The 22,861-nt window shown below is 28.4% G+C and overlaps 1 protein-coding gene across 1 annotated transcript in view; it reads left to right on the top strand.

The window, feature by feature from the left end:
* The window catches only part of LOC145243803 (uncharacterized), a 60,071-nt gene extending 37,440 nt beyond the window's left edge, over positions 1 to 22,631 (top strand). Inside the window, exon 2 of the mRNA XM_080106834.1 lies at positions 21,702 to 22,631. Within this exon, the coding sequence (XP_079962960.1) occupies positions 21,702 to 22,618 (917 nt within the window). The 3' untranslated portion in view covers positions 22,619 to 22,631. The remainder of the gene's footprint in view (positions 1 to 21,701) is intronic.
* The last annotated feature ends 230 nt before the right edge of the window (positions 22,632 to 22,861 follow it).

The raw sequence follows: 22,861 nt of genomic DNA, 5'->3' as shown, positions 1-22,861 counted from the left end.
TCTAAAATTTCAAGTGTCTAGACCCAAAATTGTCGGAGGAGTTTGGTAGAGTTCTTAAAGGTCAAATCGTTGAAATTTGACCCCTTAATAGCCAAATTTCTGGCTGACACCCGTCACATCGATTTTCCCAAATCTCAGTACCCGGTATTTCAAATTTCGAGTCTATAGACTAAAAATTGACAGAGTTATTGCGTAGGGAAATGTACACAGACAGACAGACACACAGACAGACAGACGGACAGACAGACAGACACGTTCACTTTTATAGATATATATATACATATATATATATATATATATATATATATATATAGATATATGTTATGTTAACTTCATTCACGTTGTGTGTACTAATTTTTTAAATCTTAATTATTGGAAATAATTTTCCATTTCTATTCCTAAGTTTATTAGAAGTCAAAGGAATTCATGTACACTCGATATTTAAAACTCATTTTTAACTTGGATTTCAGTTTGCTGAATTTAAAGATATGCATCCATTTCTTAAGTTATTTATCATATTTGACACTAATAGATGATTAATAAATTAATAATAATATTAAGTAATAAATTATGATTAAAAGTAAATTTTTGATGTTTTTGATGTTTTTAATCTCATTTTTAACTCATATTTATAATCACTTATCAATTTGTTTCTTCTAAATTTTCTCCTTATTATATATAACTAATATATAATTAATATTTAATTAATATTTATTAATATTTAATTGTGCATTTATCCTTATTCTGATAAAAGTCAGTTATATTTAATTAATATTTAATTAATATTCAATTAATATTAAATTGTGAATTTATACTTGTTCTAATAAAAGTCGGTTATATTTAATTAATATTTAATTAATATTTAATTAATATTCAATTAATATTTAATTGTGCATTCATCCTTACTCTAATAAAAGTCAGATTATTCAAATTAAGCGTTTAAATCCTACACATATGATATGGCAATTATTAGTAGATTTTCAGTCCATAACAGAAATATTTTCTATTTACTTTGTGTTCAATTATAAATGTTTATTTACTAACATCCTAAGCAAATCCATTGAAACGAACTGAATCACTTTACTGTTAAATGCTCGTACATATTATAATCATTTAATGAACTTGTAAATCAGCGTAATAGATTTATCAATATTTGTTAATACTATTGTATCTAAATTCATTTATTCATGCTATTCTGTCATTCCCAGATATTCCATTCTAATCAAACTATTCAATCTCCATTTTCGATGAGTTTCAGTTTCTCATCTATTAGAATTCATATGTGCATGTATTTTTGAACGTAATTTACACTTAGTCATGTTTACCTAATTATTTGTATGGTTCGTTGTAAAGTTTTGCCTTTAGTAACGTATTATTCTGGTTAATTTTACTTCTATAATTGTAATTTCTAATAGAAATGATATTCACACTATTATCTTTCAAAAATTCATAAAATATGAATATTTTAAATTCTTAATAGTTATTTTTTAAATGAAAATTGAATTAATTAATTCGGAAGATAATTGCATATTAATATGACGACTCTATTTGTAATCAAAAACTAAAAATGTTCGGTGTATATATATATATATATATATATATATATATATATATATATATATATATATATATATATATATACCGAGCATTTTTTATATATATATATATATATATATATATATATATATATATATATATATATATATATATATATACACCGAACATTTTTAGTTTTAGTTACATTTATATATATATATATATATATATATATATATATATATATCGAACATTTTTGTAAATAGAGTCATCAAATTATAAATAGAGTTATCATATTAATATGCAATATATATATATATATACATGCATATATATATGGTATGTAGTTGGCATGGTTAATAAAATAAATGTTACATATATATATATATATATATATATATATATATATATATATATATATATATATATATATAACATTTATTTTTATTAACCATACCAACTTCTAATTATTATTTTACGACTAAAAATGTAAATCACAGTTCCATTATATGGATTTTGCCAAAATTCTTTGGAATTTGGAAAACAATGATATCACACTATATCTTTGGAATAAAAAAAATCATTTACTGAACTTGGACATTTTATACGATATATACTATTTTTTTAATACTTTATATACTAGTTTTTGATTATGAAATATCTTTTTTAATTCATTGCAATTAGCATATACGAAGTGATAAACGTTTCAAACAAATGATCAACCTATGTATATGTATATACATATATATATAATTTATATATATATATAATTTATATATATATAATTTATATATATATATATATATATATAGAATTCATATTTATATATAATTTGTATATATAATTTATAAAATATAAAATATATTTTAGTCATCGACATACAGACCTGTTTCGTTGTTTCACAACTCATCAGTGCCGCTAGACTAACACCTCTCCCAAGCCGAGGATCGAACCTAGAACCGTCGTGATGACAGTCGGCAGTCCTACCCCCTGACTACGGAATCGGTGGCCGAAATTAAACTGTCCGAATGCGTATTTAAATAAACATCCGTCCGCTACTCGTAGAGGGCTCAAACGTTTTGTTTGTAAACAAATTGCGAGCTTCGCATTATTTCAGCTAAATTAAGTAGCGAGTAAGATAATTTATAATATATAATATATAAATTATATATATATAATTAATATATTTACCATCCTCTCTCTATATCCATATATCTCTACACACGCCTACCTGAATCTGCTACCCCACACACAATCCAATCCAATGTATTTTAATCTTCAAAACTGAAATGTTATCAATACCCGTCTCTCTCCCCCTTATTATCTCCTACCGCTACCCCATTTTTTCCTTTTTTTCATATTTCTTCTAAAACACTTCTTCCTAATACTAACAACCATGTCTGTAAGGTCTGACGAGGCTGTTGGATCGCAAACATGGTCCAACATCCGAAACATATGTAACAAAACAGATAAAACGGTAATAAAAAATAAAACATATATATATCTATAATATAAAGCTAAATGTGTGTGCGTGTGTATGTGGGTGTGTGTGTTTGTGTGTCTGGTCACCAATAGGCTCCTATATGGTTGACTATTATAGAAAACTGATTACATATAATGATAGAAGATTATCGAAACACACGAATGGGTATGTTTGATCTGGCAGAACGGTGGTTCATTAAAATTGTGGTGTCTGCGTTCGCGCCTGGTCCACAAAGTATGGAAATATAAAATTACAAAAAGGAAAAAAAAAAAAAAAAACGTTTACAAGTGTTTTTGATATAGATGTACATAAGAATACTTTGATAAGTATGTTTTAACTTAAATAGGGATGGTATAATAAAATTGTGGGGTCTGCGTTCGCGCCTGGCCCCCATAGAATGGAAATAGGCACAAACTTTAATAAAGACTTTTCATATCTATCTGCGTAAGTATACTTTGATAATTATGTTTCAGTTTGGAGAAATATGGTATAATAAAATTATGGGGTGTTCGTTCGCACCTGACCTCCATAGAATGGAAATATGTCACAAAGTTTAACAAGGTTTTTTAATATAGATCCACAGAATATTGTGATAAGTGTTTCAGTGTGAACAGGTATGGTATAATAAATTATGGGGTTTATCTATTTTATTTTTACTTTTATCATATTTTGCTTTGATTTTGATATCCCCAAATTCGAAGCTATCTCTTTACAACCCTTCCTTTCATAATCTATCATAATTTAAAAAATCAGAGTCCATTTTCTGTAGGCTGTTTTTGAACCCAGTCAACGACGGGTACTTTTGCTAGTATATATATATATATATATATATATATATATATATATATATATATATATATATATATATATATATTTAGTTGAGATGGTAATTAATAAAAACTGAAGAAGTGCTCAATACTGTTGTAGAGCAAATATGCGTTTTATTTTTTATTACCGTATCTTTCTGTTAAGTTACATTATTGTTTCGGTTACACGACCGTTTGTTTGGCCGTCTGTAGCGTCCTTCTTTTTTTTTTGTAAAAGTCTGAGGACGCTACAGACGGCCAAAAAAAAAAACGGCCATGTAGCCGAAACAATAATGTAATTTAACAGAAGGATACGGTAATAAAAAATAAAACGTACATATATATATATATATATATATATATATATATATATATATATATATATACGTTTTATTTTTTATTATATATATATATATACACGTTTTATTTTATATTATATATATATATGTATATATGTATATATATATATATATATATATATATAAGTAATGGGACGATTCCAATATTTTCCCCGATTCCGATACAATTACTGATTCCGTACTAACTTCCCAATGCCGATACAATTACCGATTTCGATTCTTTAAAAATCTTTGCATATTTAACTTAAAATACATTATTTTTTCAATTACCGTAAAGAAAAAACATGTCAAATGTTAAAATATTTTCTCAAACGCAAAAACACACTTGCGGGGGGGGGGACTATAGATTTTAGTTTTAAATAAATACTTATTATTTTATCATTAGCAAAAAATTGGAAAATTGTTTTATGAAAACAAAATTAAATTAAATAGATAATTAAAGGATTCGTTTTGGAATCGGAAAATAAACACATTTTTTTCGATTCCGATACCTAAAATAGTTCCGATTTTTCGATTCCGATGTATCGCCTTATACTAATATATATATATATATATATATATATATATATATATATATATATATATATATAAATTACAATAAGTTTACCAAGATAATCAAAATGGTAAACTTAAAATATATTATAAATATTAAAGAGTTAATATTTACAAGTAAAGTAATCTCAACCAGATGTAAAAGCTCAATAAAACCGAAAAGAAAATAGAGCTTATAATATGAACAAATGAATTTACCTGTTGGATTAGAAGTTTTTAATTCGACCGTGTTTGGATTTTACCATTCTTGGATTTTTTACCCTTCACCGGACTATCCATTCATGTGAAATCTTTTTATAATTTTTTCTTTTACCTCCTATTTCCCTTACCTCACCTTTTTTTTTTTAACCAAGTAAGATCTGTGACTTACTTGTGGTTTCATTAAATACTTTTACATGCAAAATCCGATCCCGCATTGTGCTAATTCCTGCCCTCTGATAAGAAGGGGAGTATTTCTTCGAAACTCCGCGGATTAAGGACTATCCACTTATCTTGTGCTTCCTTTTTAAAATTAAATATGTTTTTAACTTTTTTCAAGATGTTTTTTAACATGTTTCATTAATCATTTGTTCATATATATATATATATATATATATATATATATATATATATATATATATAGATAGATAGATAGAGAGAGAGAGAGAGAGAGAGAGAGAGAGAGAGAGAGAGAGCTGCTTATGGGTCAAAACTGAAAAAAAAATCGAATTTGGCTAATGTAATCGATTTAAAGTACGCATGCGTAAATATATGTCAAACAATATATTTTATTTTATTTATTAATTTTTTTTCCTTTCATATGCGCATTGACGTTGCTCGCAGCGTAATATACAAATATACATTTCTACGTTAAAATCGTTCTGATCTCGATCTGACGGTGTCCGGAAAACTCGTCTTAGGAAAACTCCTCTCTGGAAAACTCGTCAATTTTTGCTATATTTGAAAACTTTTTTTTTTTTTTTTTTTTTTTTTAAACTCTTTAAAATAAGTTTACAAAGGTAGGCAGAAAACGAAGACTTAGAAAAATCAATATTATTTTTTTAAAACAACAGTAAACAAGTAAAAATATTAAAAAAAATATTATGGAATGTGTATTCTCTTTTAAAGACAATATATTTTTCAAGAACGGTCACAAAATGTGTTTTCAATCGATATTTATTCAAGAATCGGCTAGTTTTCCTACCAACAAAAATGGATTTTTATAAAGTAAAATAGTGTTTTTTTTTTCGAACAAATAAATAATTTAAATGAAACATTTTTTGAATTAAAGCAACTTTGAAGGGTCAACAACAAATTAATAATTTAAATGTTTTTTGACCGAGAAGCGCCACTTGACCACAGTTTAGTGAAACGCACATAGAAAAGATGGCCGCCGTCCGGATACTGCAGACGTGCCTTTAGTTGTTTCCAGAACACAAAAAGTGTTAAAACTAAATTAATTTTTCTAAATAAAATATTTGTTTTATTATCTGGAAATACAATAAGTGTTTTCTTTTTTTGTTTCGTAATAACACAAGCAATGTTAAAAACTAAAGTAATTTTTAAATAAATATATGGTTTCGTTTTTCGTGTCTTCCTTTCGGTTTCGTTTCATAATCGACTGTATTCACTTCCGGTAGCTTGATTTTTTTTTTCCTAGCAGTGATCTTTGACATAAAAAATATACAAATTTATTTTCTTTCGGAGAGGTGGGGGCTTGTTTTAACACTATATCAACCTAATATTTTCTTTAATTTTTATTTTCAAGTGGTTATCGAGACTCCTAAGACATGATTTTCTCTTGTCGGACATTTGTTGTTCAAAAGTAACACTCGACATTACTTGTTTTTTTTTTGTTTCTTTTTATCTAAATAAACTCTTTAAAATAAGTTTACAAAGGTAGGCAGAAAACGAAGACTTAGAAAAATCAATATTATTTTTTTAAAACAACAGTAAACAAGTAAAAATATTAAAAAAAATATTATGGAATGTGTATTCTCTTTTAAAGACAATATATTTTTCAAGAACGGTCACAAAATGTGTTTTCAATCGATATTTATTCAAGAATCGGCTAGTTTTCCTACCAACAAAAATGGACAAGTTTTCCGGGGAAGAATTTCCGGGCGGGTTTATAGATGCTTACAGGTCAAAATCGAAAAGAATATTGGAACTTGACAGTGGAATTAAAATGCTCTGGTTTGTATATGCAAATATTCATTTAGCGGTTAAACAACGTCATTTTTTACTTTTTGAATGTTTATGGACGTAGCTCGGAGCATAATCACTACATCTTGAGAGCTATATGCTTCGGTTTCGATTCTAGCTGATGGTACTCAAGTCATTTACCTTTTTACACTTTTGACACCACTACTATATATTGGGTACGATATATTAATCAATGAAGTAAGTACCGGCTCTGTAATAATAAATATAAAATTTGCATGAATTAAAATATCATACTTAAGCGTATTTTGCCACTATGCCATGTAGGGTAGCGTCACTATCTACTGCGTACAACATATTAAATTAATACAAAATAGGATTTAAAATATAGAATCGAATATATGAATAAAATATGCATGAATTAAACTATATATTAAGTGTATTTAAGCGCTGGAGGTCTCTACTATATATTGGGTACAATATAATAACCAATAAATAGCTGGCTGTAGACTAAGTGTAAATATGAAACCTTCATAAATTAAAAATAAAAATAGATATAATATTTAAGTGTATTTTACGACCGGACAATGCTGGGTGGCTTGCTAGCTGTGTTATATTTTTTCATTTTTTTTTTAAATATCACTAAATGGGGAATCCTTTCGGTTGTAAATCCAGATACTATTATGCATGTAAACTGGAGGAAATCACGCTACTAATAGTAAAAATAAGCTAGATCAAACCTCAATTTAGATCTGATGTCGTGTTTATCTAAAATCGAAACTAGAATCTTTACTCGAAATAATTTCCAATTTAATATTCATTAATAATAATCGAAATTAACAACAACAAAACATAAAAAACATAGAACTATTTTAATGTCATACAAAATTTTCATCTCGTTCTTGCCTGGCCGCGACCTTTAACGTTTACCATTTTCTGTTTTGATTTTTTTTTTATGGCTGATATATATATATATTGCCCGCCATATTTCTTCTTCTTCTTCTTCTTCTTCTTCTTCTTCTTCTTCTTCTTCTTCTTCTTCTTCTTCTTCTTCTTCTTCTTAATATGGCATCCAATTTGAAAAGACACAAAAGCAAAAACTCCCACTTCGCTCAATTAAACTCTCTTTCCTTCGCTTTGTAAATCAACTGATTAACTTATTCAAAACGTTTGTGCGCCGCTGTTTTCAATTTAAAGAGAGAAAATCGTTGCCCCTAATTGATTGATTTATGACCCAGGGATTAAAATGGGTGGTGGCACTTTTATTTGGACCCCGCCCGTACCTGAACCCTAAGCTTATACCCCCATCCACTGCAACCATTATCCCACCATTCCGCCTCAACTCTTTACCGCGTCGGTCGACACCATTCATCGCCTCGGCTTCCTCCTCCTTCGACTTAGTGAGTTTGCACGCTTTTAGTCTGCCTTCCACGCGCAGCATCTAAAACGCATCACTTTATCACACATTTTTTTTTTTTTTACCGCATATGCGCTGTTTTCACTTTCCAACTATGAAGCAAATATAAACGTTGATTATCATATAATGATTGTATGGTGATTATCATAAAATGATTGTAAGGTGATTATCATATAATGATTGTATGGTGATTATAATATAATGATTGTATGGTGATTATCATAAAATGATTGTATGGTGATTATCATATAATGATTGTATGGTGATTATCATATTATGATTGTATGGTGATTATAATATTATGATTGTATGGTGATTACCATAAAATGATTGTATGGTGATTATCATATAATGATTGTATGGTGATTATCATATAATGATTGTATGGTGATTATCATATAATGATTGTATGGTGATTATCATATAATGATAGTATGGTGATTATAATATAATGATAATATGGTGATTATCATATAATGATTGTATGGTGATTATCATATAATGATTGTATGGTGATTATCATATTATGATTGTATGGTGATTATCATATAATGATTGTATGGTGATTATCATATTATGATTGTATGGTGATTATCATATAATGATTGTATTGTGATTATCATATTATAATTGTATGGTGATTATCATATAATGATTGTATAGTGATTATAATATAATGATTGTATGGTGATTATCATATAATGATTGTATTGTGATTATCATATAATGATTGTATTGTGATTATCGTATAATGATTGTATTGTGATTATCATAAAATGATCATAAAATGATTGTATAGTGATTATCATACTATGATTGTATGGCGATTATCATAAAATGATTGTATAGTGATTATCATATAATGATTGTATGGTGATTATCATGTTATCATTGTATGGTGATTATCATATTATGATTGTATTGTGATTATCATATTATGATTGTATGGTGATTATCATATTATAATTGTATAGTGATTATCATATAATGATTGTATAGTGATTATCATATAATGATTGTATGGTGATTATCATATAATGATTGTATGGTGATTATCATATAATGATTGTATGGTGATTATCATATAATAATTGTATGGCGATTATCATAAAATGATTGTATGGTGATTATCATACAATGATTGTATGGTAATTATCATATTATGATTGTATGGTGATTATCATATAATGATTGTATAGTGATTATCATATAATGATTGTATGGTGATTATCATAAAATGATTGTATGGTGATATCATAAAATGATTGTATGGTGCTATCATATAATGATTGTATGGTGATTATCATATAATGATTGTATGGTGATTATCATATTTTGATTGTATGGTGATTATCATATTATGATTGTATGGTGATTATCATATTATGATTGTATTGTGATTATCATATTATGATTGTATAGTGATTATCATACAATAATTGTCTGTTGATTATCATATAATAATTGTATGGTGATTATCATATAATGATTGTATGGTGATTATCATATAATAATTGTATGGTGATTATCATATTATGATTGTATGGTGATTATCATATAATGATTGTATAGTGATTATCATAAAATGATTGTATGGTGATTATCATATAATGATTGTATAGTGATTATCATATTATGATTGTATGGTGATTATCATATAATGATTGTATGGCTATTATCATATTATGATTGTATGGTGATTGTCATATTTTGATTATATGGTGATTATCATAAAATGATTGTATGGTGATCATCATATAATCATTGTATGGTGATTATCATATAATAATTGTATGGTGATTATAATATAATGATTGTATGGTGATTATCATATAATAATTGTATGGTGATTATCATATAATAATTGTATGGTGATTATCATATAATGATTGTATAGTGATTATCATAAAATGATTGTATGGTGATTATCATATAATGATTGTATGGTGATTATCATATTATGATTGTATGGTGATTATCATATAATGATTGTATGGTGATTATCATAAAATGATTGTATGGTGATTATCATATAATGATTGTATGGTGATTATCATATAATAATTGTATGGTGATTATCATATAATGATTGTATGGTGATTATCATATTATGATTGTATGGTGACTATCATAATATGATTGCATAGTGATTATGATAAAATGATTGTATGGTGATTATCATATAATGATCGTATGGTGATTATCTTAAAATGATTGTATGGTGATTATCATATAATTATTGTATGGTGATTATCATATAATGATTGTATGGTGATTATCATATAATGATTGTATAGTGATTATCATATAATGATTGTATGGTTAATTATCATATTATAATTGTATAGTGATTATCATATAATGATTGTATGGTTATTATAATATTATGATTGTATAGTGATTATCATACTATGATTGTATGGCGATTATCATAAAATGATTGTATAGTGATTATCATATAATGATTGTATGGTGATTATCATATTATGATTGTATGGTGATTATCATATTATGATTGTATGGTGATTATCATATTATGATTGTATAGTGATTATCATATTATGATTGTATGGTGATTATCATATAATGATTGTATGGTGATTATCATATAATGATTGTATGGTGATTATCATATAATAATTGTATGGTGATTATCATATAATGATTGTATGGTGATTATCATATAATGATTGTATGGTGATTATCATATTATGATTGTATGGTGATTATCATATAATGATTGTATGGTGATTATCATATAATGATTGTATGGTGTTTATCATATAATGATTGTTTTTTTTTTATTACATTTTCACCCCAAACAAGGCACATGGCCACTTTGGTGTAGGGGGCTACTATCAGGGGAAACATCTACTGGGGTACTATGTAGGGATTTGGGCAGCGAGATGTTGGTTCACGTTGCACCTGAACTTATGCAAGTCAGTACAGTTGGGGAAGTAGTGACCTGGAATGGAATTCCAAAGTCTAGCAGTTTTGGGGAAGAAACTACTGGAGTAGAAAGATCTTTTACATCAAGGGATCTCTACAGTGTGGGGTTGGATTTTGCAGCTTGTCAGGTCTCTCGAGGGTGTTTACGTCGTGGGGGCACAAGTGATTGCAGTTCATCAGAGCATTCACCATTATAATACTTGTAGAACAGGCAGAGGGATGCAACGTTTTGACGATGGGACAGAGGCTGAAGCTTAGATGCCAGTTCAGGGCCTATCAGATTTGTGACTCTCTTTTGAACCATGTCAAGGAGCGAGAGACTAGTAGCCGATGCACCAGCCAAAATATGACAGCAATACTCCATACATGAGCGAATAGTGGCCTTGTAGAGGTACAGGATACTTTCGGGTGTTAGAAGTTTTCTAGCACGGTAGAGAGAGCCCACCTTCCTCGCAGCAGCCCTGGCAATGCCCTCGATGTAATTGTTCCAGCTCATGTTTCCTGTGAACATTAGGCCAAGGAGCTTGAGAGACATACTCTCAGATAAAGAGTCGTTGGCCATTGCTATAGGTGGTAGAGAAGGTTTCTTGTAATTATTGAATGAAACCAGTCTTGTCTTGGTCGCATTGAACGTTACCATCCATTTATGTCCCCATTCCACTACTGATTGGAGGTCATCCTCTAGTGTTTCTGCCATTACTTTAGATATATGTTAATTTGTTTTTCTGTCGTGCCTGCTATTGAGTGTGGTGTCATCAGCATATATACCCATCTCAGAGTCAATTTTGTCAGGGAGGTCATTTATGAATATCAGGAACAGCAGAGGTCCAAGGATTGTGTGGTGATTTTCATATAATGATTATATGGTGATTATCATATAATGATTGTATGGTGATTATCATATTATGATGGTATGGTGATTATCATATTATGATTGTATGGTGTTTATCATATAATGATTGTATTGTGATTATCATAAAATGATTGTATGGTGATTATCATATAATGATTGTATGGTGATTATCATAAAATGATTGTATGTTGATTATCATATAGTGATTGTATGGTGATTATCATAAAATGATTGTATAGTGATTATCATATAATGATTGTATGGTGTTTATCATATAATGATTGTATAGTGATTATCATAAAATGATTGTATGGTGATTATCATATAATGATTCTTTAGCGATTATCATATAATGATTGTATTGTGATTACCATAAAATGATTGTATGGTGATTATCATATAATGATTGTATGGTGATTATCATAAAATGATTGTATGGTGATTATCATACATTGTTTGTATGGTGATTATCATAAAATGATTGTATGGTGATTATCATAAAATGATTGTATGGTGATTATCATATAATGATTGTATGGTTATTATCAATGATTGTATTCTGATTATCATATAATGATTGTATTGTGATTATCATAAAATGATTGTATGGTGATTATCATATAATGATTGTATGGTGATTATCATATAATGATTGTATTGTTATTATCATAAAATGATTGTATGGTGATTATCATATAATGATTGTATGGTGATTATCATAAAATGATTGTATGGTGATTATCATATAATGATTGTATAGTGATTATCATATAATGATTGTATGGTGATTATCATATAATGATTGTATAGTGATTATCATATAATGATTGTATGGTGATTATCATATAATGATTGTATAGTGATTACCATATAATGATTGTATGGTGATTATCATATAATGATTGTATGCTGATTATCATAAAATGATTGTATGGTGATTATCATACAATGATTGTATGGTGATTATCATAAAATGATTGTATGGTGATTACCATATAATGATTGTATGGTGATTATCATGTAATGATTGTATGGTGATTATCATAAAATGATTGTATGGTGATAATCATATAATGATTGTATAGTTATTATAATATAATTATTGTATGCTGATAATCATATAATGATTGTATTGTGATTATCATAAAAAAATTTTATGGTGATTATCATATAATGATTGTATGGTGATTATCATATAATGATTGTATGGTGATTATCATAAAATGATTGTATGGTGATTATCATATAATGATTGTATGGTGATTATCATATAATGATTGTATGGTTATTATCATATTATAATTGTATAGTGATTATCATTTAATGATTGTATGGTGATTATCATATAATGATTGTATGGTGATTATCGTATAATGATTGCATGGTGATTATCATATAATGATTGTATGGTGATTATAATATAATGATTGTATGGTGATTATCATATAATGATTGTATGGTGATTATCATATAATGATTGTATGGTGATTATCATATAATGATTGTATGGTCATTATCATATAAGGATGTTATAGTGATTATCATATAATGATTGTATGGTGAATATCATATAATGATTGTTGATTACCATATAATGATTGTATGGTGATTATCATAAAATGATTGTATGGTGATTATCATGAAATGATTGTATGGTGATTATCATATAATGATTGTATGGTGATTATAATAAAATGATTGTATGGTGATTATCATAAAATGATTGTATGGTGATTATCATGAAATGATTGTATGTTGATTATCATATAATTTTTGTATGGTTATTATCATAAAATGATTGTATGGTGATCATAATATAATGATTTTATGGTGATTATCATTTAATGATTGTATGGTGATTATCATATAATGATTGTATGGTGATTATCGTATAATGACTGCATGGTGATTATCATATAATGATTGTATGGTGATTATAATATAATGATTGTATGGTAGTTATCATATAATGATTGTATTGTGATTATCATAAAATGATTGAATGGTGATTATCATATAATGATTGTATGGTGATTATCATATAATGATTCTATGGTCATTATTATATAATGATTGTATGGTGATTATCATAAAATGATTGTATGGTAATAATCATATAATGATTATATTGTGATTATCATATAATTATTGTATGGTGATTATCATAAAATGATTGTATGGTGATTATCATAAAATGATTGTATGATGATTATCATATAATGATTGTATGGTGATTATCATGTAATGATTGTATGGTGATTATCATAAAATGATTGTATGGTGATCATTATATAATGATTGTATGGTGATTATCATATAATGATTGTATGGTGATTATCATATAATGATAGTATGGTGATTATCAGATAATGATTTTATGGTGATTATCATATTATGATTGTATGGCAATTATCATAAATTAGTGATTATTATATAATGATTGTACAGTGATTATCATATAATGATTGTATGGTGATTATCATAAAATGATTGTATGGTGATTATCATATAATGATTGTATGGTGATTATCATATAATGATTGTATGGTGATTGTCATAAAATGATTGTATGGTGATTATCATAAAATGATTGTATGGTTATTATCATATAATGATTGTATGGTGATTATCATAAAATGATTGTACGGTGATTATCATATAATGATTGTATGGTGATTATCAGAAAATGATTGTATGGTGATTATCATAAAATGATTGTATGGTGATAACCATATAATGATTGTATGGTGATTATCATATAATGATTATATGGTGATTATCATATAATGATTGTATTGTGATTATCATATAATTATTGTATGGTGAGTTTCATAAAATGATTGTATGGTGATTATCATATAATTATTGTATGGTGATTATCATATAATTATTGTATGGTGATTATAATATAATGATTGTATGGTGATTGTCATATAATGATTGTATGGTGATTATCATAAAATGATTGTAGAGTGATAATCATATAATGATTGTATGGTGATTATCATATAATGATTGTATGGTGATTATTATATAATGATTGTATGGTGATTATCATATAATGATTGTATGGTGACTATCATATAATGATTGTATGGTAGTTATCATATAATGATTGTATGGTGATTATAATAAAATGATTGTATGGTGATTATCATATAATGATTGTATGGTGATTATTATATAATGATTCTATGGTGATTATCATATAATGATTGTATGGTGATGATCATAAAATGATTGTATGGTAATAATCATATAATGATTGTATGGTGATTATCATATAATTATTGTATGGTGATTATCATATAATGATTGTATGGTGATTATCATATAATGATTGTATGGTGATTATCATATAATGATTGTATGGTGATTATCAGATAATGATTTTATGGTGATTATCATATTATGATTGTATGGCAATTATCATAAATTAGTGATTATCATATAATGATTGTATAGTGATTATCATAAAATGATTGTATGGTGATTATAATAAAATGATTGTATGGTTAATGTCATATAATGATTGTATGGTGATTATCATATAATGATTGTATGGTGATTATCATATAAGGATTGTATGGTGATTATCATATAATGATTGTATGGTGATTGTCATAAAATGATTGTATGGTGATTATCATACAATGATTGTATGGTGATTATCATATAATGATTGTATGGTGATTATCATGAAATGATTGTACGGTGATTATCATATAATGATTGTATGGTGATTATCAGACAATGATTGTATGGTGATTATCATAAAATGATTGTATAGTTATAATCATATAATGATTGTATGGTGATTATCATATAATGATTGTATGGTGATTATCATATAATGATTGTATGGTGATTATCATATAATGATTGTATGGTGACTATCATATAATGATTGTATGGTAGTTATCATATAATGATTGTATGGTGATTATCATAAAATCATTGTATGGTGATTATTATATAATTATTGTATGGTGATTATCATATAATGATTGTATGGTGATTATCATATAATGATTGTATGGTGATTATCAGATAATGATTGTATGGTGATTATCATATTATGATTGTATGGAAATTATCATAAATTAGTGATTATCATATAATGATTGTATAGTGATTATCATATAATGATTGTATGATGATTATCATAAAATGATCGTATGGTGATTATCATATAATGATTGTATTGTGATTATCATATAATTATTGAATGGTGATTATCATAAAATGATTGTATGGTGATTATCATATAATGATTGTATGGTGATTATAATATAATGATTGTATGGTGATTGTCATATAATGATTGTATGGTGATTATCATAAAATGATTGTATAGTTATAATCATATAATGATTGTATGGTGACTATCATATAATGATTGTATGGTAGTAATCATATAATGATTTGATGGTTATTATCATATAATGATTGTATGGTGATTATCATATAATGATTGTATGGTGATTATCATATAATGATTCTATGGTTATTATCATATAATGATTGTATGGTGATTATCATAAAATAATTGTATGGTAATAATCATATAATGATTGTATGGTGATTATCATATAATTATTGTATGGTTATTATCATATAATGATTGTATGATGATTATCATATAATGATTGTGTGGTGATTATCATAAAATGATTGTATGGTGATTATCATATAATAATTGTATGGTGATTATCATATAATGATTGTATGGTGATTATCATGTAATGATTGTATGGTGATTATCATAAAATGATTGTATGTTGATTATTATATAATGATTGTATGTTGATTATCATATAATGATTGTATGGTGATTATCATATAATGATTGTATGGTGATTATCAGATAATGATTTTATGGTGATTATCATATTATGATTGTATGGCAATTATCATAAATTAGTGATTATCATATAATGATTGTATAGTGATTATCATATAATTATTGTATGGTGATTATCATAAAATGATTGTATTGTGATTATGATATAATGGTTTTATGGTGATTATCATATAATGATTGTATGGTGATTATCATATAAGGATTGTATGGTGATTATCATATAATGATAGTATGGTGATTGTCATAAAATGATTGTATGGTGATTATCATAAAATGATTGTATGGTGATTATCATATAATGATTGTATGGTGATTATCATAAAATGATTGTACGGTGATTATCATATAATGATTGTATGGTGATTATCAGACAATGATTGTATGGTGATTATCATAAAATGATTGTATAGTGATAATCATATAATGATTGTATGGTGATTATCATATAATGATTGTATGGTGATTATCATATAATTATTGTATCGTGATTATCATATAATGATTGTATGGTGACTATCATATAATGATTGTATGGTAGTTATCATATAATGATTGTATGGTGATTATCATAAAATGATTGTATGGTGATTATCAGATAATGATTTTATGGTGATTATCATATTAGGATTGTATGGCAATTATCATAAATTAGTGATTATCATATAATGATTGTATAGTGATTATCATATAATGATTGTATGATGATTATCATAAAATGATTGTATTGTGATTATCATATAATGATTGTATGGTGATTATCATATAATGATTGTATGGTGATTTTCATATAATGATGGTATGGTGATTATCATATAATGATTGTATGGTGATTGTCATAAAATGATTGTATGGTGATTATCATAAAATGATTGTATGGTGATTATCATATAATGATTGTATGGTGATTATCATATAATGATTGTACGGTGATTATCATATAATGATTGTATGGTGATTATCAGACAATGATTGTATGGTGATTATCATAAAATGATTGTATAGTGATAATCATATAATGATTGTATGGTGATTATCAGATAATGATTTTATGGTGATTATCATATTATGATTTTATGGCAGTTATCATAAATTAGTGATTATCATATAATGATGTTATAGTGATTATCATATAATGATTGTATGGTGATTATCATATTATGATGGTATGGTGATTATCATATAATGATTGTATGGTTATTATCATATAATTATTGTATGGTGATTATAATATGATGATTGTATGGTGATTATCAGATAATGATTGTATGGTGATTATCATATAATGATTGTATGGTGATTATCATAAAAGGATTGTATGGTGATTATCAGATAATAATTGTATGGTGATTATCATATAATGATTGTATGGTGATTATCATATAATGATTGTATGGTGATTATCATATAATTATTGTATGGTAAATATCATATAATGATTGTATGGTGATTATCATATAATGATTGTATGGTGATTATCATAAAATAATTGTATGGTGATTATCAGATAATAATTGTATGGTGATTATCATATAATGATTGTATGGTGATTATCATATAATGATTGTACGGTGATTATCATATAATTATTGTATGGTGAATATCATATAATGATTGTATGGTGATTATCATATAATTATTGTATGGTGATTGACATAAAATGATTGTATGGTGATTATCATATAATGATTGTATGGTGATTTTCAGATAATGATTGTATGGTGATTATCATATAATGATTGTATGGTGATTATCATAAAATGATTGTATGGTGATTATCAGATAATAATTGTATGGTGATTATCATATAATGATTGTATGGTGATTATCATATAATGATTGTATGGTGATTATCATATAATGATTATATAGTGATTATCATAAAATGATTGTATGGTGATTATCATATAATGATTGTATGGTGATTATCATATAATGATTGTATGGTGATTATCATAAAAGGATTGTATGGTGATTATCATATAATGATTGTATGGCGATGATCATATAATGATACATATATATATACTAGCAGAAGTACCAGTCGTTGACTAGGTTCAAAAACAGCCTACAGAAAATGGGCTCTGATTTATGAAAGTATGATAGGTTATGAAGAAGTCTTCTAAAGCGATAGCTTCGAATTTGGGGACATCAAAACCAAAGTAAAATATGATGAAAGTAAAAATAAAATAGATAAACCCCCTAATTTATTATACCATACCTGTTCACACTGAAACACTTATCACAATAATCTGTGGATCTATATTAAAAGACCTTGTTAAACTTTGTGACATATTTCCATTTTATGGAGGCCAGGCGCGAACGCAAACCCCACAATTTTATTATACCATCCCTATTTAAGTTAAAACATACTTATCAAAGTATTATTATGTACATCTATATAAAAAAACACTTGTAAATGTTTTTTTTTAATTTTTAAGTTTTTTATTTCCATACTTTGTGGACCAGGTGCGAAGGCAGACCCTACAATTTTAATGAACCACCGTTCTGCAGGATCAAACATACCCATTCTTGTGTCTCGATACATCTTCTATCATTATATGTAATCTGTTTTTTTTAATTTTTAATATTCAACCATATAGGAGCCTATTCGTGACCAGACACACACCCACATTCAGCTTTATATATATATATATATATATATATATATATATATATATATATATATATATATATATATATATATAGAGAGAGAGAGAGAGAGAGAGAGAAAGAAAGAGAGAGAGACAGAGAGAGAAAGAGAGATTAAATGAAATGCTTTCGGATTACAAATTGTATAATACTGTAAACCTAATATCCATATAAATATTAGTATCAATATTTATAAAGCAATTCCAACCAGATAAAAACGCTAAATGTAATGATATATATATAGATAGAGCAGTAATCTAAGTTAAATCATGCAGATTCACAACAAAATTATTTTCATAAGAAGCATAAAATTTTTGAAATATTTTTATCTTTAATCCATGGATTTTTAATAAATGGCACTTTTCATCAGAGAAAATTCTGTTAGCAAGTTTTGGCGCATCTTAAATCAGATAAAGAACACAAGAGAACAAATATAGGTAAACAAAAATAGGATTAGTACAATCCGAGGGCGAAGTTGCGTAAATATGGCACTAGGAAGATACCGAACATCCGGACAATCAATGTAAAGTATGATTTTATATTTAGAAAGCCATTCTTTACACGGAGAAAGAGGGAGTCTCGTGTTGATATAACTTGTGATTTATTTATTTTTTTTATTTAATTTTACGATTTCATTGAAATTTGTCGTCTGACAGCTGATTGAATTTTTTTTAACGTTCAACCTAAACAAGGCATATCGCCACTTGGACGTAAGATAAATACTATTTGGAAGCATGCCTAGGAAAGATAAACAGGTTGTTGGTTTACATTACATTTAAACTTCTGAGTATCAATAAAGTCAGGGAATCAGGTAGCAAGACGGAATTCCAAAGTATAGCTGTTCGAGGAAGGAAGCTATTAGAGTAGAAAGCTTTCTGGCATTTAGGGACAGTGAAGAGGTGTGATTTTGTTGCTAAACGGGGGTTTCAGGAATATGTACGTCAAGGGGACACAAGTGCAATGAGTTCATCAGCGCACATTCCATTAAAATACTTGTAAAACAGGTACAGAGATGCAACATGTGGCGATGGGACAGAGGTTGGAGCTTAGTTGACAAAGCGGAGCTCATTAGATTAAAGACTTTTTTTCGACCCTATCCAAGAGGGAGAAACTAGTGGTAGATACCCCATCCCAGATGTGGCAACAATACTCCATGCATGGGTGAATGATGGCTTTGTAATGTTGCAGGATACTCTCAGGTGTGAGTAGTCTTCTAGCTCGATAAGGCGAACCCACCTCTGCTGCAACAGCCTTTGCAATGTTGTCAATGGCTTCAGTATAATGTAACCTGCCGGAACATGTCTACGCGATGTTGCCAGAGATGGGATTACAAACTGCATAACTACCGATGTTCTAATGCGCCATGTTGCTTATTTAGAGAATGTACAAATGCCGAATTAAACGAACGCTATATAAATATTAACGGGGTTGGGAATTTAATAAAAACATCCTTTCACTGAATATGCATACTAGTTGCACTTTACATTAACATAAGGTCGGAATTTACTGAAATATATACGTCGTTCCAAATGTAATGCATCCTATTGTTTAACTAAAAATAAAGTTGAAGAGCTATGGAGACGGGAGTAGTATCATTAAAACAAGCTACGTTATGTGCTCCAGAATTTCTTTTTCTATATAGTCACCCTCATTCTCAATGCAATTTAGCCAGCGATGAACAGTGGCTGTGCAAGAGCATCGGGGGTGCGCTTTGTCACTCACATCTCTGTCCTCTCTGAAATCGACGAATCTATCTCCTAACTGCATTAAATGCATCGACTTTGTAAACGTTTAATGAGCGCCGGTAAATGTTGGTCGATTCAATTTTTTCTGCACGACGGGATTCAATGAAGCATATCTGCTTCGGACTCATGTCTATGACAGAGATTGTTTTCGTAAAGTATCACACTGTCAATATCTGCAACAGAGAGATGTAACTTTCAGGTCATAAATGCATAAGTTCAGTTATCATAGCAATGCTTTTTGTAATCCATTCTGATCCATTCGGGCGGAATAAAAAATAGGAGGCATTACTTTTGGTTGTTATCTTGTTTTACATCTAACAGTTTGTTTCCTTCTTTTGTTTTTCAGGTCTCGACCACTTGAAAACGACGAATGTCGCTGGCAGTCCCTCCAGCGAAGGTAGCCTGGAGGTGAAGTGCGCCAGTTCGGTGGGTGATGTGAAGTCGCCCCTTTTGAGACAACATCCTCTTCATCACACCAGCAACAGCAACAGCAGCATCAACAGCAGCTGCTCAGTGGACAGTACGGCCAGTAGTCATCTGGGTAACTGCCGAACAAACTTGGACGATGCCACCTCTTCTCCGGATCCCGATTCTAGAAACCCGAAGTCCTCGTCCGACAGTACCAACCCGACAGCTTCTGGGGTCGGAGGTCTCGGTGGTAACGGCAGCGGAGTTTCGGAATCGCAGAAGAAACGCAAACGCAGGGTGCTATTCTCGAAGGCCCAGACTTATGAGCTGGAACGCCGGTTCCGCCAGCAGCGCTACCTTTCGGCCCCCGAACGCGAGCACCTGGCGAGCATCATTCGCCTAACGCCGACACAGGTGAAAATATGGTTTCAAAATCACCGCTACAAATTGAAAAGGGCCCGCCAAGAGAAAGGGTTAGAGATGAACCCTCTACCGTCACCACGCCGGGTCGCAGTCCCTGTGTTAGTGCGAGATGGGAAACCGTGTCAAACGAACGGGGCGCTGGTCAAATCGCAGGACCACTTATCGTTGCAGCATAACCTAAGTAATGCAAATATGAACATGAATTTGAACGGTGGGCTTTCGGCCAACGCGGCGGCGGCCACGCACAATACGCTGAATTCGATACCCGGACTGAACAGTATGGCCAACATGGCGTCATCGCTATCATCATCCGCTATGAACCTAAATATGAATTGTTCATACAGTATGAACACGGTAAACATGAATGTTGGTATGAGTGTTCTCCCCAGCTATTCTCACCCACTTATGCAGCCCAGATCTGGTTGGTGGTGAAGTAATAATTGCATCTCTCTCTTTCTCTCTCTCTCTCTCTCTCTCTCTCTATATATATATATATATATATATATATATATATATATATATATATATATGTATATATATATATATATATATATAAATGACGAAAGTCTATATTCCAAATTTCAAGATGTTGACCATGTTATCTTTTATTCCTTTAAGTAAGTTAACATGCACAATCATTGACAGCACCTGTTTCGTAGCGCAATATGTATAATT

Source organism: Euprymna scolopes, chromosome 22 (assembly GCF_053919585.1).
Source record: "Euprymna scolopes isolate OS-2025 chromosome 22, ASM5391958v1, whole genome shotgun sequence".
In the NCBI taxonomy this organism is placed as follows: Eukaryota; Metazoa; Mollusca; class Cephalopoda; order Sepiida; family Sepiolidae; genus Euprymna; species Euprymna scolopes.
This window is presented reverse-complemented; position numbering and strand designations above follow the sequence as displayed.